General features: G+C 35.6%; 1 protein-coding gene across 1 annotated transcript; it reads right to left on the minus strand.

Annotated features, from left to right (window-relative positions):
* Positions 1-1,856: 1,856 nt before the first annotated feature.
* On the minus strand, positions 1,857-6,067 carry en1b (engrailed homeobox 1b). Its single transcript, XM_073842812.1, has 2 exons — positions 5,310-6,067; positions 1,857-2,775 (listed from the first exon to the last, which is right to left on the minus strand). The coding sequence occupies exons 1-2, from the start codon at positions 5,812-5,814 to the stop codon at positions 2,456-2,458; spliced, it is 825 nt and encodes a 274-aa protein (XP_073698913.1). The 5' UTR covers positions 5,815-6,067; the 3' UTR covers positions 1,857-2,455.
* Between the last annotated feature and the right edge of the window lie 6,068 nt (positions 6,068-12,135).

Consider the following 12,135-nt stretch of genomic DNA (forward strand, 5'->3'; position numbering starts at 1 on the left):
TTTATGCAGAAAATCGGCAATTCAACGCGAAAAGATTTGTGGCCGTACTTCTGCAACATGTCCTGATGACTAATCGTATAAATATGCCAGCAGCACCAACACAAGTCCCACACGCTTATACATAAGTCTCTTAACATGAGCTGACCAAAATTGTTTTTCTGACAACACTGGATATTCCAAACCCATTAATTCTAACCAGTAAGTGATGATAAACCTCTGATATGTACTCGTTCTATTTATAGACATCTCGAACACATTTTAGAAAGGGGAGGCCTGCTGGACTAGCAAAAAGTCAAAGATTTGTTGTTGCCATAAATTCGAGTCTAGCTTTGTAAATTTCGACTGATGTTGTTAAGTCTTGTTTATAATGTACTTTTACTATAGGTTAAGCCTTCAGAAGTAACTATGGTAAATTAACTATAATAAAGCAAAATTAAACGGGACTATTGCTGAAGTCTCATTCCAACAATGCCTGCACACCAGTGTTTAACAGCGCATTTTACATTTGTAATCATTGCAGTAGCCTATACTTTAAGATTGATTTTCTCGAAAAGCGTCCCGTTTTTTTTCTTTTGTCAAACTCTTGTGCAGAAACATGCAGGTACAATGAAAGTAATGCATCATATTTACAAAAATAAAAGTCTGTTACAGTCTTTTGTTATTTGCACTGTTAAACTCAGTTGAAATGATTGTAGAAAATCGTAAACAAATTGCTTTAATGCCCTGCACATTTAATGATCATTAAGTTTCACTTAAAAACAAACACAGTTATTATTCACCCAAATAATTGTATAATAATGTTCACAGCTCACAGGCCGGCGGCTTTTGTTAGCTGAAATTTCGAAACAGTTCTTTATTGCCCACAAAACTTTTAATACTTTGAACGCAATGCTGCTTTGTGTTAACATAATCCGAGAGAATGTCTTGTTTTGAAACATCCACGATTTTGTTTTGACTGCTTAACTTGACCTTTTAACCTCGATGGGAGAGTTTCCTGAATCTGTTCTTTGATCCCTAGACAGACTCCTGCACACTGCCTCGCAAAGGCAGCCAAACGCCGAACGCTTTTCTGCACTGCTGGTGCCATCGCACAGAGTCAGATGTGTGACGGCAACATGAGAAAACTATTTTTATGGTTGGTAAACGACATTCAAACAGTTCATTAAAATAATTTGTGGTCAAACACATGAGATAAGGTGGGGCAAATTCTAATAGCCTAATAGAAGCGAATCCTGCAAAACCCGAATTTAACGCATGGAATCGTGAGCCTTTGTATGAAAAAACTAAATAGATATATCTGCGTGTCTAAAAATTCCGTTCCATAGGGTGGGAGCATAATCAGATATTGCTCGTCCTATATGTAATAAAGTCTGGCGGATTCGCAGAGCACAATTACTTTGAAATATGTACAACCTCTGACAAGCGCAGAAATTAGATTTAAGCCAATAGCTGGCATCATAGAGAATAAATGCTATCCAATCATAACATTAAAAAATAATAACAAATTCCATGATATATTTTCATTTAGACTAATAAAGGTTTTGTGTATGTGTGAAAGAACTGCCAGCCAGATTCAAATCGCATATATATTAGCATAATTTAAAATGTTCTTATATGATCCATTAAACTTTTGCTTTCAGTGTTTTATACTTTACTGTGTGTTAAAATGAAATACAGTTTATACAACTTGGGCCTAAACCTTAAAACAGACTGACTTTTCAACAATTCTCTCAATATTACAATTTATCCCGTCATAAAAACATTGCAATACATTATATATGTTAAAATATCTTATTATTGCAGTGAATCCACAGCCCACTTCCTCGGTTAGAAAATTAGAGTAGCGCAGAAAAGCATCGTTTTGTGATATATTTATTCTTTTTAAAATTATCATGGGTTTGGGAGAACGACAAATCATCGTAGCGTTTAAACAGCTACAGATCGTTTAATTACGTTGAGATTTTGTAGACTAGAAAAAAAAAAAACAATGGCACATTCTACCTTTTTTATTTCAGACAACATAATCTGAACATATTAAAATCTTTGGCTTGAAGCGTTGGTTCAGTCACGCATTTGAAGAACTGTGAGATAAGGGATTTAAGAGACAGGGCTATCACAAAAACTCTAACAAGCCTGACACTTAGGCCTACTGGAACGGTGAGCAATCACATCGGGAAAGGAGAAGAAACGTTAGAAATATTCAGCAAGTAAGGAGCAATATAGACATCCCCTTACCTGGAATTAAATATACACATCTTACAGTTTTGGCTATATATAAATTTTCATAGTGTTCGTATTTAGATGCATGTCCATATACTGTATGATAAACAGAAATTTGCTTAAATATCGCATCTTCGTTTCGCAGAATTCGAAGACATTTCCTTTTTCATTTGATTCATAAAAAATATGAAAAATCAGCGTCCATGGCCTTTTTAGGAGAGAAGTCCGGCCATTTCTATTCGCTATCGTCTTTATCTTCTTGAACTGTTGTTGTGGAATGGTTGTAGAGTCCTTGAGCCATAAGCTGAAGAGCGAGGCCGTTCTTATAGCCAGTGGCCTTTTTGATTTTGGCTCTCTTATTCTGGAACCAGATTTTTATTTGCGACTCGTTGAGGTTGAGTTCCTGGGCCAGCGACTGTCTCCGCTGCTCCGTAATGTACCGATTCGCCTGAAACTCGGCTTTAAGTCTCTGCAGCTGTTCAGCCGTGAAAGCGGTTCTCGGTCGCTTGTCTTCCTTCTCGCTTTTCTTCTTTTTTAATTTTCGTGTCCTTGGGCCTAGTGTAGAAACAACAATAAAACGAAGACATAAATATCACAAAGCAGCATGAACTACATACCCACAGCTGACAGAGAATGCCTTGGCAGGTTGAGTGAAACGATTGATGCGGTGTTAACATAGGGGCCTACCTGACACTTCCGTATTGGACAAGCCATTTCAGCTGCACGGTCTTTAGAAACGTCGATAACGAATTCATACTGCAGTTCATTATATACAACGCTGTCTCTTTCATTGCGGAATAAACAATAGGTGTTTGCAATGGAACATCATCGCATGTCTGTAATCTATGTAAAACGAATGACCTCAGCTGACATGTACATAGCCAAGAATGCCAAGAAACAAAATGCTGCTAAAATAATAATTCGTTCTAAACCGTTAATAGCAGTGACCTTTAAAATGCACGGTTAAATGAATAAGGTATTAAATCATAAGCAATTCATATGTAGACCTGCAATGTAAGATTGCATGTAGGCCTCAGTCCTCGATTGTCACTTGTGCTCATACCCGGCGAAGATAGCGGGAAAGCCGAACGAGTCTTTGTGTGAGTCTGCGTATTCTTACCAAAGCGCTTTTATTCATTTTATTGAAATTTCAGGTTGCATTAAATACACTGAATGAAAAAAGAACCACGTCGACCAACATTATCTCCAATAATAGCTTATGTATATTACATTTTCTAGGGCTAGAATATTATTAGAAGCATATTAGACAAAATAACAACAGTCCGTAGTAGGCTATATTTCGCCCTGTTTTCCACAACAATGGCATATCGAAATCTTATTAAGTTCGAAATCACCATTTTATTAACAGTCACACAGAAAAAGAAAATCGATAGGTTAATCAGTTTTTGTTGTTTTGTGGAATCTCTCTTCACATATTTTTACATAGCCTACATTTAAATTTTATAAGTCACTTTGACAAATCTACTTTAAAGACATTCAATAGATCAATAAAAAAAGTAATACTCTGTAACGTATTTACCTCTGCAGAAAAGCAGTTAATTGATAAAAAAAAACTGCGTTTACTGAAAAGGATTATATTTTTACATATCGAGTATAATATTACATGAGTAGGCCTTCGTTTTGCTCCGTTGCAACATCTGATCTGTTATTGTTCTGCAAATAGTTTTTCATTTATTTATTTATTTTACCTTTAATATGTCTATGAATAATGCAGCTCCTATATGCAAAATCATTCATGCAAATAGGTACAATTTAAAAAAATAAATAAAAAAAGCTAAAGACCTGCTAACAGCATAGTATCGCCACGCACATGTGGTATTACACGCACGTCAAGAAAACAATTTTCTGCATTACCAATCAACAACTGAACAGAACCCTGAGTCTTTCCTTCAGGAAACTGCACTCGGATGATCGAAATTCTGCTTGCCGTCTGTGAAAGTCCAGTGTCTGATAGCTCAATCAGTAAGTCAATCAGTGAAGTCAATCAAAGCATCTTTTCCAACAGCCCAGCTGACTTTGTGTCAGGTATGCACTGTAAAATGTTTTGTCAGTTAACCTAAAACTGTACTTCATGTGGTAACAGCTTAAAGAACTGGCTTTATTCAAGTCAAATACATTTTTTTAAATCATTAAAATCAAAATGATTACACTGGGTTTAAGGGTCTGAGCAGATACAATTAGAACCTGAAGGTAGGAACTGTACACAATGTGATTAACATAAGGAGATTCATAACATTCAACAAGATCTAACCTTTCGGCTGACCCTTAAAAGATCAGTTAAATCACTTGTCTATCGAATATCCTACAATCATAATTTCACTACAAATACAGCCAGCAGCATTAGGCCATCGTAGATTTATCGAAGAATGCCAGAAAACAAAGTAGATTGTGTCGCGGCGCTTTTTCTCTTCACTTTCATTTGTTAATATAAAGCTATTTGTATTGACATCATGACCACAGATACTTTTAGATTAACACATGCAACCGTTATAGTCATAGTCTAAGATACATAAAATAATAACAGCAATAATATGCTGAGAAACTGTGGATAGAAAGAATACTTTTTAACAATTACTATTATCTAAATACTAATCCATAGCTAAATATTATCAATATTTTTCCATTAGCCTACCACCGTAGCTTAGCTTAGTATTCCCTTTTTGCTATTGATAGAAGTTGGTGTTATGGTAGGCTACATTAATTATTTTGTATAGAGTAAGCCTGGAAATGTAGAGGGCAGCCAGAATTAGAATTTTGACGCCGTAACGAACGTACTTCGCCTTTATGTTTTTCTCCAGAAAGGGCTTAGGTGAACAAACTATGTTTCTACTTTGGTATGCGGCCTAAGTGACAATTGTTCGCTCGTGGCCCAAAACAACCCAGGACTGTTGAATATAAATGATAGCTTCAGACGCTGCGTAAAACGATTGAAATGACTAAAATTCGATGTGCCCAGGGATTCAAAAGTAAGTCCGAACCCATGATGCGCCCTCAAAAAAAAGTTTTACGCGCGCAGCGTCCATCGCTGTTGTGAATCATACAGTGCAATTAAGAAACTAGCGCCTTACCAGATGAAGGTCTGTCCGAGTACCTGGTGCAGTACACCCACGCAGGCCATAGTAAAGGCTGAGATTCTTTCGCTGGCGGAGTTCCCCCGTTAGTGTTCACCACCATTATCGACGTCGTATTCTCCCCGTACCTTGCTGTGGTAGTTCCATTTCCTTCGACAAGCTTCGCAGAGGTCTGCTTTGAGGATGGCGAAGAAGACGAGGACGAAGAAGTGCTGTCACTACTGCAGTTTGAATCCTGGCAAAGGCTGCTATTATGCGACGGCCTTATCACCATAGGGTTAACGTTCTCCCTACCCGAGGTTTGCGCCCGGTCCCTACTCCCAAGATCTTTCTTGCAGCCGAAATCTGGCCTCAGGATATTGTCGATGAAAAAGTTCGTGGTTCTGTGGGCTTGCTGCGCAGCCTGGTGAGGTAAAATCGGAGGAGATGGTATATTGGGTGAAAGCGAGACGCTCTCAGACTCTGTCGAATCACGACTGTTTTGATCCTTTTGCTCCTCCATGACAGCTGGATCGTGGTCTGCACACCAAAATTCCACTTGTTGCAAAGAGCAGTATCCGGACAACAACAAACAAGAATACAGTCTGTAGTGTTAAAAGAAAGGTATACGAAATACCTTAAGAGAAGCGGCTGTCATAGCATCGGAATTCTTTCCGCGATCAAGGCGTTTCAAGTGTCAAAACACACCCGTTATTCATGTCAGACAATACATCGCGCGATGCTCCGCAGTCCCTGACTCGCTGCCCCGTGTGACAGCTCGCGCTTAACAAACTCTTTCTAAAATCACTGTGCCCCTCACATACTTTTTTGCTTAACCGGAAGCACGTGAGCGAGACACACGTGCAGTGGACCAATAGGGTACCAACATCCTTGGTGTCACAAGCAGAGAATGTCCAATAGAATTTTACGATCTCATGCAAATAAAGAATGGATGGATTTCCAAGACCAAATAAGCTGGCGAACATTAAATCCACTCTAATGAGGACTGGATGTTTCTGGATCGGCATTGGCTTTTGACAGGAAAAAAAGATCTGATATTGCAGACAGATAATTCATTATATCAGTTGCTCGTTGCATTATTTTTTGCCAAAACTAGACACTAATAACATTGCGAATAGCTCTTTTCTGAGACCGTTAGTAGGTGCAGATAGGCGACGGAGCTATGGATGAGCTTTTATCATAACTATGAAATTCGAGCAAGATTATTATTATTCTGTGGGACAAGGTTAGCAAGCAATGAAAGTTTGACTAACAAACTAAATTATTCAAATTGTGAATTACTAAATTATTAATAATAATAATGTTTGCAATTATTTTAGTAAGTGCATTATATATTCAATACATTCCGAATCTTGCATAATAAATTGTAAGGTATATAATTTACCTAACAATTGCAATAAAACAGACGAGACGTTATATAAATTAATAATTCTCAGCATTCGAAACGTTGTGAAACCACAGAAGAAGTGGTAATTGAAGGAGTATGTAACTGTTGGGATACCTTATGGATTATTTCTACCTAACTCTTAATTAAACACACTTTTGGTGGTCAGATTTAATTCAAACATTAATTAACATTTAGATTTTGAAAAAAAAAACGCGTGTTGATTTAGAATTTAATCATGTTCAGGTTTCATTTTTGCAGTGACAGTTTCCTGCTTTAACAATCCGTTTGCATGAAATGACACCTTTGTCCTTAAAAACTGATTCACCCATGGCCACGTCAGCACAAAAAAAAAATGTGGCAGCATTACAGCATCTTAAAAAGCAGGACGTGTTAATAATATGCAAAGTGCTTTAAATTGTGAGCAAAGATTCAAACTCTGTCCAATTATGCAAAATAATAGACCTGGATGCTGTAAGCCAAAAATGAAGAAGGAACGCACACAAAACATTTAGAATAATAATTAGCGCAAACGTGTAATTTTAGACCATGCAGCATTTATTCATATAAAACAGGTTGGGTTGAAATCTTTATTCGAAAAGCTCGAGTGGGTACTTAATAAATTTCTAATTAGGACACTATCAATATGCTATTTGAGCCAAGTAGCCATTGTGAGGCACGCTCCTTTTCAGGCGGTAAATTAGCACTCCAGCTCTTATCTCGGCTGCATGCGACGTCTTGAGAGGGACTGCAAAAGATAATTTATAGGTTTTAATTAGCGCCCATTCCGCCTGATCAGCTTGGCGTTCATCACTAGCGAGTGAATAAAAGCCGGTCAAAAGCACTGTCACTACCCGCTGGCAGGGCGCTTTATCAAGGTAAGCAGGGCCGTATTACACGAGGTGTAGAGGCGACGTAATTTCCCCAGTGCTGATAAAGCCCGTTGAATAATGCCGGAGTCATCTGAGACACCATTTACTGAAATGACTTTATTGACGACTTAACGTCGGTAATTCATTTTACCCTTCACGTATCGGACCTGGATTGGGTACAGTAATGGGATGATGAATGTGGCAACGGGCCGCACCTCGTATTATTGAATGTAATACACACGCCCTTCTCTAAATGTCTCGAAAATCATGTGAAAATCGAAGTTGTAACTATTTTAATTTCATTATGGACAGCTTGAAATATTGTCCGCTCTTCAATAGCTCTGTTGCAATGATAGCTCACGGGATATTTAATTACTCTACATAAAATAGGCGCTCACAGCGAGGACCTGACAACACAATGGGATATTCGTGGATAAACAATCATATTCAATATATAAAAATAGGGAACGCTCAAGACACCAATGATTATCAAAACACACCTGAATGCGCGAAGCTGCTCAGCCATTTACATTAGGCTACTGCTCGGGCTCACCAATCTTCAGGTGTGTTTTATGGATTGCTTTAGTTGTGCTTTTCAGAAGCCAATTAGCAAATGGCATAATTGCTTTCATTAAAGTATGAAAAATCCACCGTTGCCTACAAGAATAACTACGCCTTGTCGTGCAAAATAAATCAATGTGAAACGCTGCCAGTTGCATTTACTATTTCAATTAACACGTAGAGAAACCGCTAAGGTGGATGTTTTACTTAATGAGACATGTCCACGAAACAGACAACTGTGAGGAGAAAAATTCACCTTTTTTTATTCAGCCAGCAGACTGTGGTCGTTTAACCAGGAACTTTTACACCTGTCCTAAAATCTAAGAGCTAACAGTTAGGGTCTAGACAACATAGGACCACTTCTTGTCCAGTTTATTTTCTCTAATAAAAGGGCTGGTGCTAATAAATGTCCAAAGTTGTATTATCAGATGATGATTATAGGCTACAAAATAGTTCTAAATAATGTTAAATCTTTTTATTGGATGTAGTTTTGATAATGATACGACTTTCACCTACGAATAGGCGACAGTTTCTTGTAGAAAGTTGTAAGGTGTCTCTCTTGTTACTTGCATGATTGCCTATGATTTTACTGTATCTACTTTCATTGTTTAACTTAATTTCGTTTTGTAAAAGAGGTCGGTTGTACTTTCATTTCGCATAAAAATGAAAGTTTCACTTTTGGCAATGGTTCACATTAACGATGTAAAACGAAATCAATTTAAGCTGCTTTACATTTATTTTTTGAACTCGCGTCAGTTTATCTGACTTTGTTATTAATGTTAGGCTATATCCCTACGGGGTTTAGAGGACGCATTGCTGTCTGGTATAGATGAAAATACCTTTATTATTTGAAATAAAATAGACGTTTGACATAACCATAAGTGACCTGCATTAAGGTGACGTATTCTATCATTTTTACAAATTTCAGACTTATGAAGCCATGTCCTTATAAATGATAGTCTACCATTTAGTATCTTTATTATTATCTTTTTACAATTTCACATGCTAATAAATTAATGTTAATCTGCTCTGTGCATACAGGCTATAAAACAGAGGTAACCCAGTGAACTAAGGCCTGCTGCATGTCAAAAGGTGTCGTTTTTTTCATCAAGCGGTTTTCTGCTATTACGTGAACGCCTCCCAATGGATGTTCTGCGTACAACAGGGAAATGAAAAAAAAAAAGATACGATCAAGGCATAAGGATAAATGAATGATTACTATGTGGTTAAAGACTTATAAATATCTAAATAATTAAAACACAAATACCAAAGAACATCAACACGTTGTTTGGTATGGCTTCTTATTTTTATTAGGCTAATTATCTGTTTTAATTAAATGTATGCCTGTAATAATATAACCTAGCTGGAGTGGACATTTAATAAGTAGAGTATGCCAAAAAATCGGGCTAAGATGATAGTCTGGGATAAATAGTATAACAGACGTAAGTTCCCATTTCCCGAACATTTACGTCCGTAAAGCCGTAATAATAGTTCAACAAGATAATAACCATTTGGCGAACTTGGCTGCCATCTTGTGGTCAAAGGAATAAAGTCAACATGAAGTGTGTTGACATGTCAAAGTTTGCCCATACCCTCACTGAAATTATAAGCGTTAAAATGGACCAAATACACATTCACTTGTACACACATCATAAGCATTTTTTGTTAACATTTATTAAAAACATAATAGGCTATAAGCTAATTTACGCAGACGTCTTTTAAATGTAAAAAGTTTCAAGTTTAATATTTTAAATAACACTGAATAAATATGCCTATTTATTTATTTATATTTTGTACTTATTTAGTCAACATATGAAACTTTTTTTCAATGCTTTAACAATAATTACAGATAGATTAAAAACAAATACATAAAATAATGATCAACGATAGATAACTGAAACAAACACACGTGCACACATATGTTATAACAAACTGAAAATAGTTACAAATAAACAACAAAACAAGCAAATATAAAAAGACTGGCAAAATGATGAGATAAAGGCCAATAAATTACAAAGATATTAGGCTATTTGGAAGCTAACCTTTGGGTTTCTTTCTTTTTTCTTTTTTTTTAGTCAATGCCACAAGAACAAGATGTATTACATATTCATATCAAATTAACATTAGCTGCCAGAGAAAAAGAAGAAACAAAATAGAAAAAAGAAAGAAATCAAATGACATATATTTCAATGATTTTTTGAGCATTACATGTTTCAGTGCTTTTTTGTTTTTTGTTTGTTCCAAGAGATTTACATACAATTTAAAGTCATTAATAAAATGAGAAAAATTTGGTTTACACTGAGCCCACTTTTTCTTATGTATATGGAATTTTCCTAATAAAATAAACAAATGTATAATATGTTGTTCTTTACAGTTCAGTCTTTCATTTTCTCTATAAAAAAGCACATCAGATATACAAATTTCTATCATACATTCCATTTTTCTTGAATAAATCCGATGAAAAAAATGCAAAATGGTTTCTTTTTCTTGACCACAAAATTCACAGGTAGGCCTATATGAAATATTAAGCTTAAATCTTTCCAAAACATGCTTAGCAGGATAAATTCTATGAAGTATTTTGTAAGACACTTCCTTAATTTTGGTATTGATACAAAACTCATTTGACAGATTCAATGCTTTAACCCAAAGAAAGAAGACCAGAAAAATCTGGCCGCAGGTAAAGACACAGAACGAAGAGCATTCCTTATAATAACGTTTGGGTTTCGCGGTTGCTCCTCGTGCGTATGTTGACGTATCCCGTTTGGGAGGAGTTGGGTGGCGTAGTTTATGTGGCTGAGTCGCATCTAGCAGTAGCTTTATTTGACCAGCAGGTGTCAGGAGAGTGTTGTATGGATTTGACAAAGACCGAACTCATAAGCCTCCTTTTATTTTGAAAGTGTAACTTTAAACGGTTTTCATTGACTTATTTACGAGAGACATGAGGATAGTAGACGTGTAACATTTTAAAGAGCCTGTTTTATAAACCATGTAACCTGTATGTATTTTATTAATGTATAAGAAAAAATGTAAGAAGAGAAATAATGATCTTAATTTTAACGTGTTTCTCTTATTTTTTAAATGGCTTAACAAATATTAAGTTATTTATTTGTTTGTTTGTGTTATTCATTCATTTGAGCTTTAAAAAACTGCCTGTGTAAAAAATGAAGAGGCTATTTAAAAAAAATAGATTTTGACATGAATTTTAACTACCCTTTAAAGGAGTAGTTCACTTTCAGAACAAAAATTTACAGATAATGTACTCACCCCCTTGTCATCCAAGATGTTCATGTTTTTCTTTCTTTAGTTGTTAGGAAATTATGTTTTTTAAAGAAAACATTTCAGGATTTCTCTCCATAAAATGAACTTCTATGCTGCCCCCGAGTTTGAACGTCCAAAATGCAGCTTCAAAGGGCTCTAAATGATCACAGCTGAGGAAAGAAGTGTCTTATCTAGCAAAGCGATCGGTTATTTTCTAAAAAAAAAAAAAATTACAATTTATATACTTTTTAACCTCAAATGCTCGTCTTGTCTAGCTCTGTGTGTACTCTGTGTAGAGATTAAAAAGTATATAAATTGTGAATGTTTTTAGAAAATAACCGATCATTTCGCTATAAGACCCTTCTTCCTCGGCTGGGATCATTTAGAGCCCATTTGAAGCTGAATTTAAACTGCATTTTGAAAGTTCAAACTCGGGGGCACCATAGAAGTCTATTATATGGAGAGAGATCCTGAAATGTTTTCCTCAAAAAACATAATTTCTTTACAACTGAAGAAAGAAAGACATGAACATCTTGGATGCCAAAGGGGTGAGTACATTATCTGTAAATTTTTGTTCTGAAAGTGAACTACTCCTTTAACTACCTGTGAACTCAACCTGTTAATATCAATAATAATTTATAAAATAATATGAAAAAAAATTGTTAATAATAAATAAATAAATATATATATATATATATATATATATATATATATATATATATATATATATATATATATATATATATAT

This window comes from Garra rufa, chromosome 6 (genome assembly GCF_049309525.1).
Source record: "Garra rufa chromosome 6, GarRuf1.0, whole genome shotgun sequence".
Taxonomy (NCBI): domain Eukaryota; kingdom Metazoa; phylum Chordata; class Actinopteri; order Cypriniformes; family Cyprinidae; genus Garra; species Garra rufa.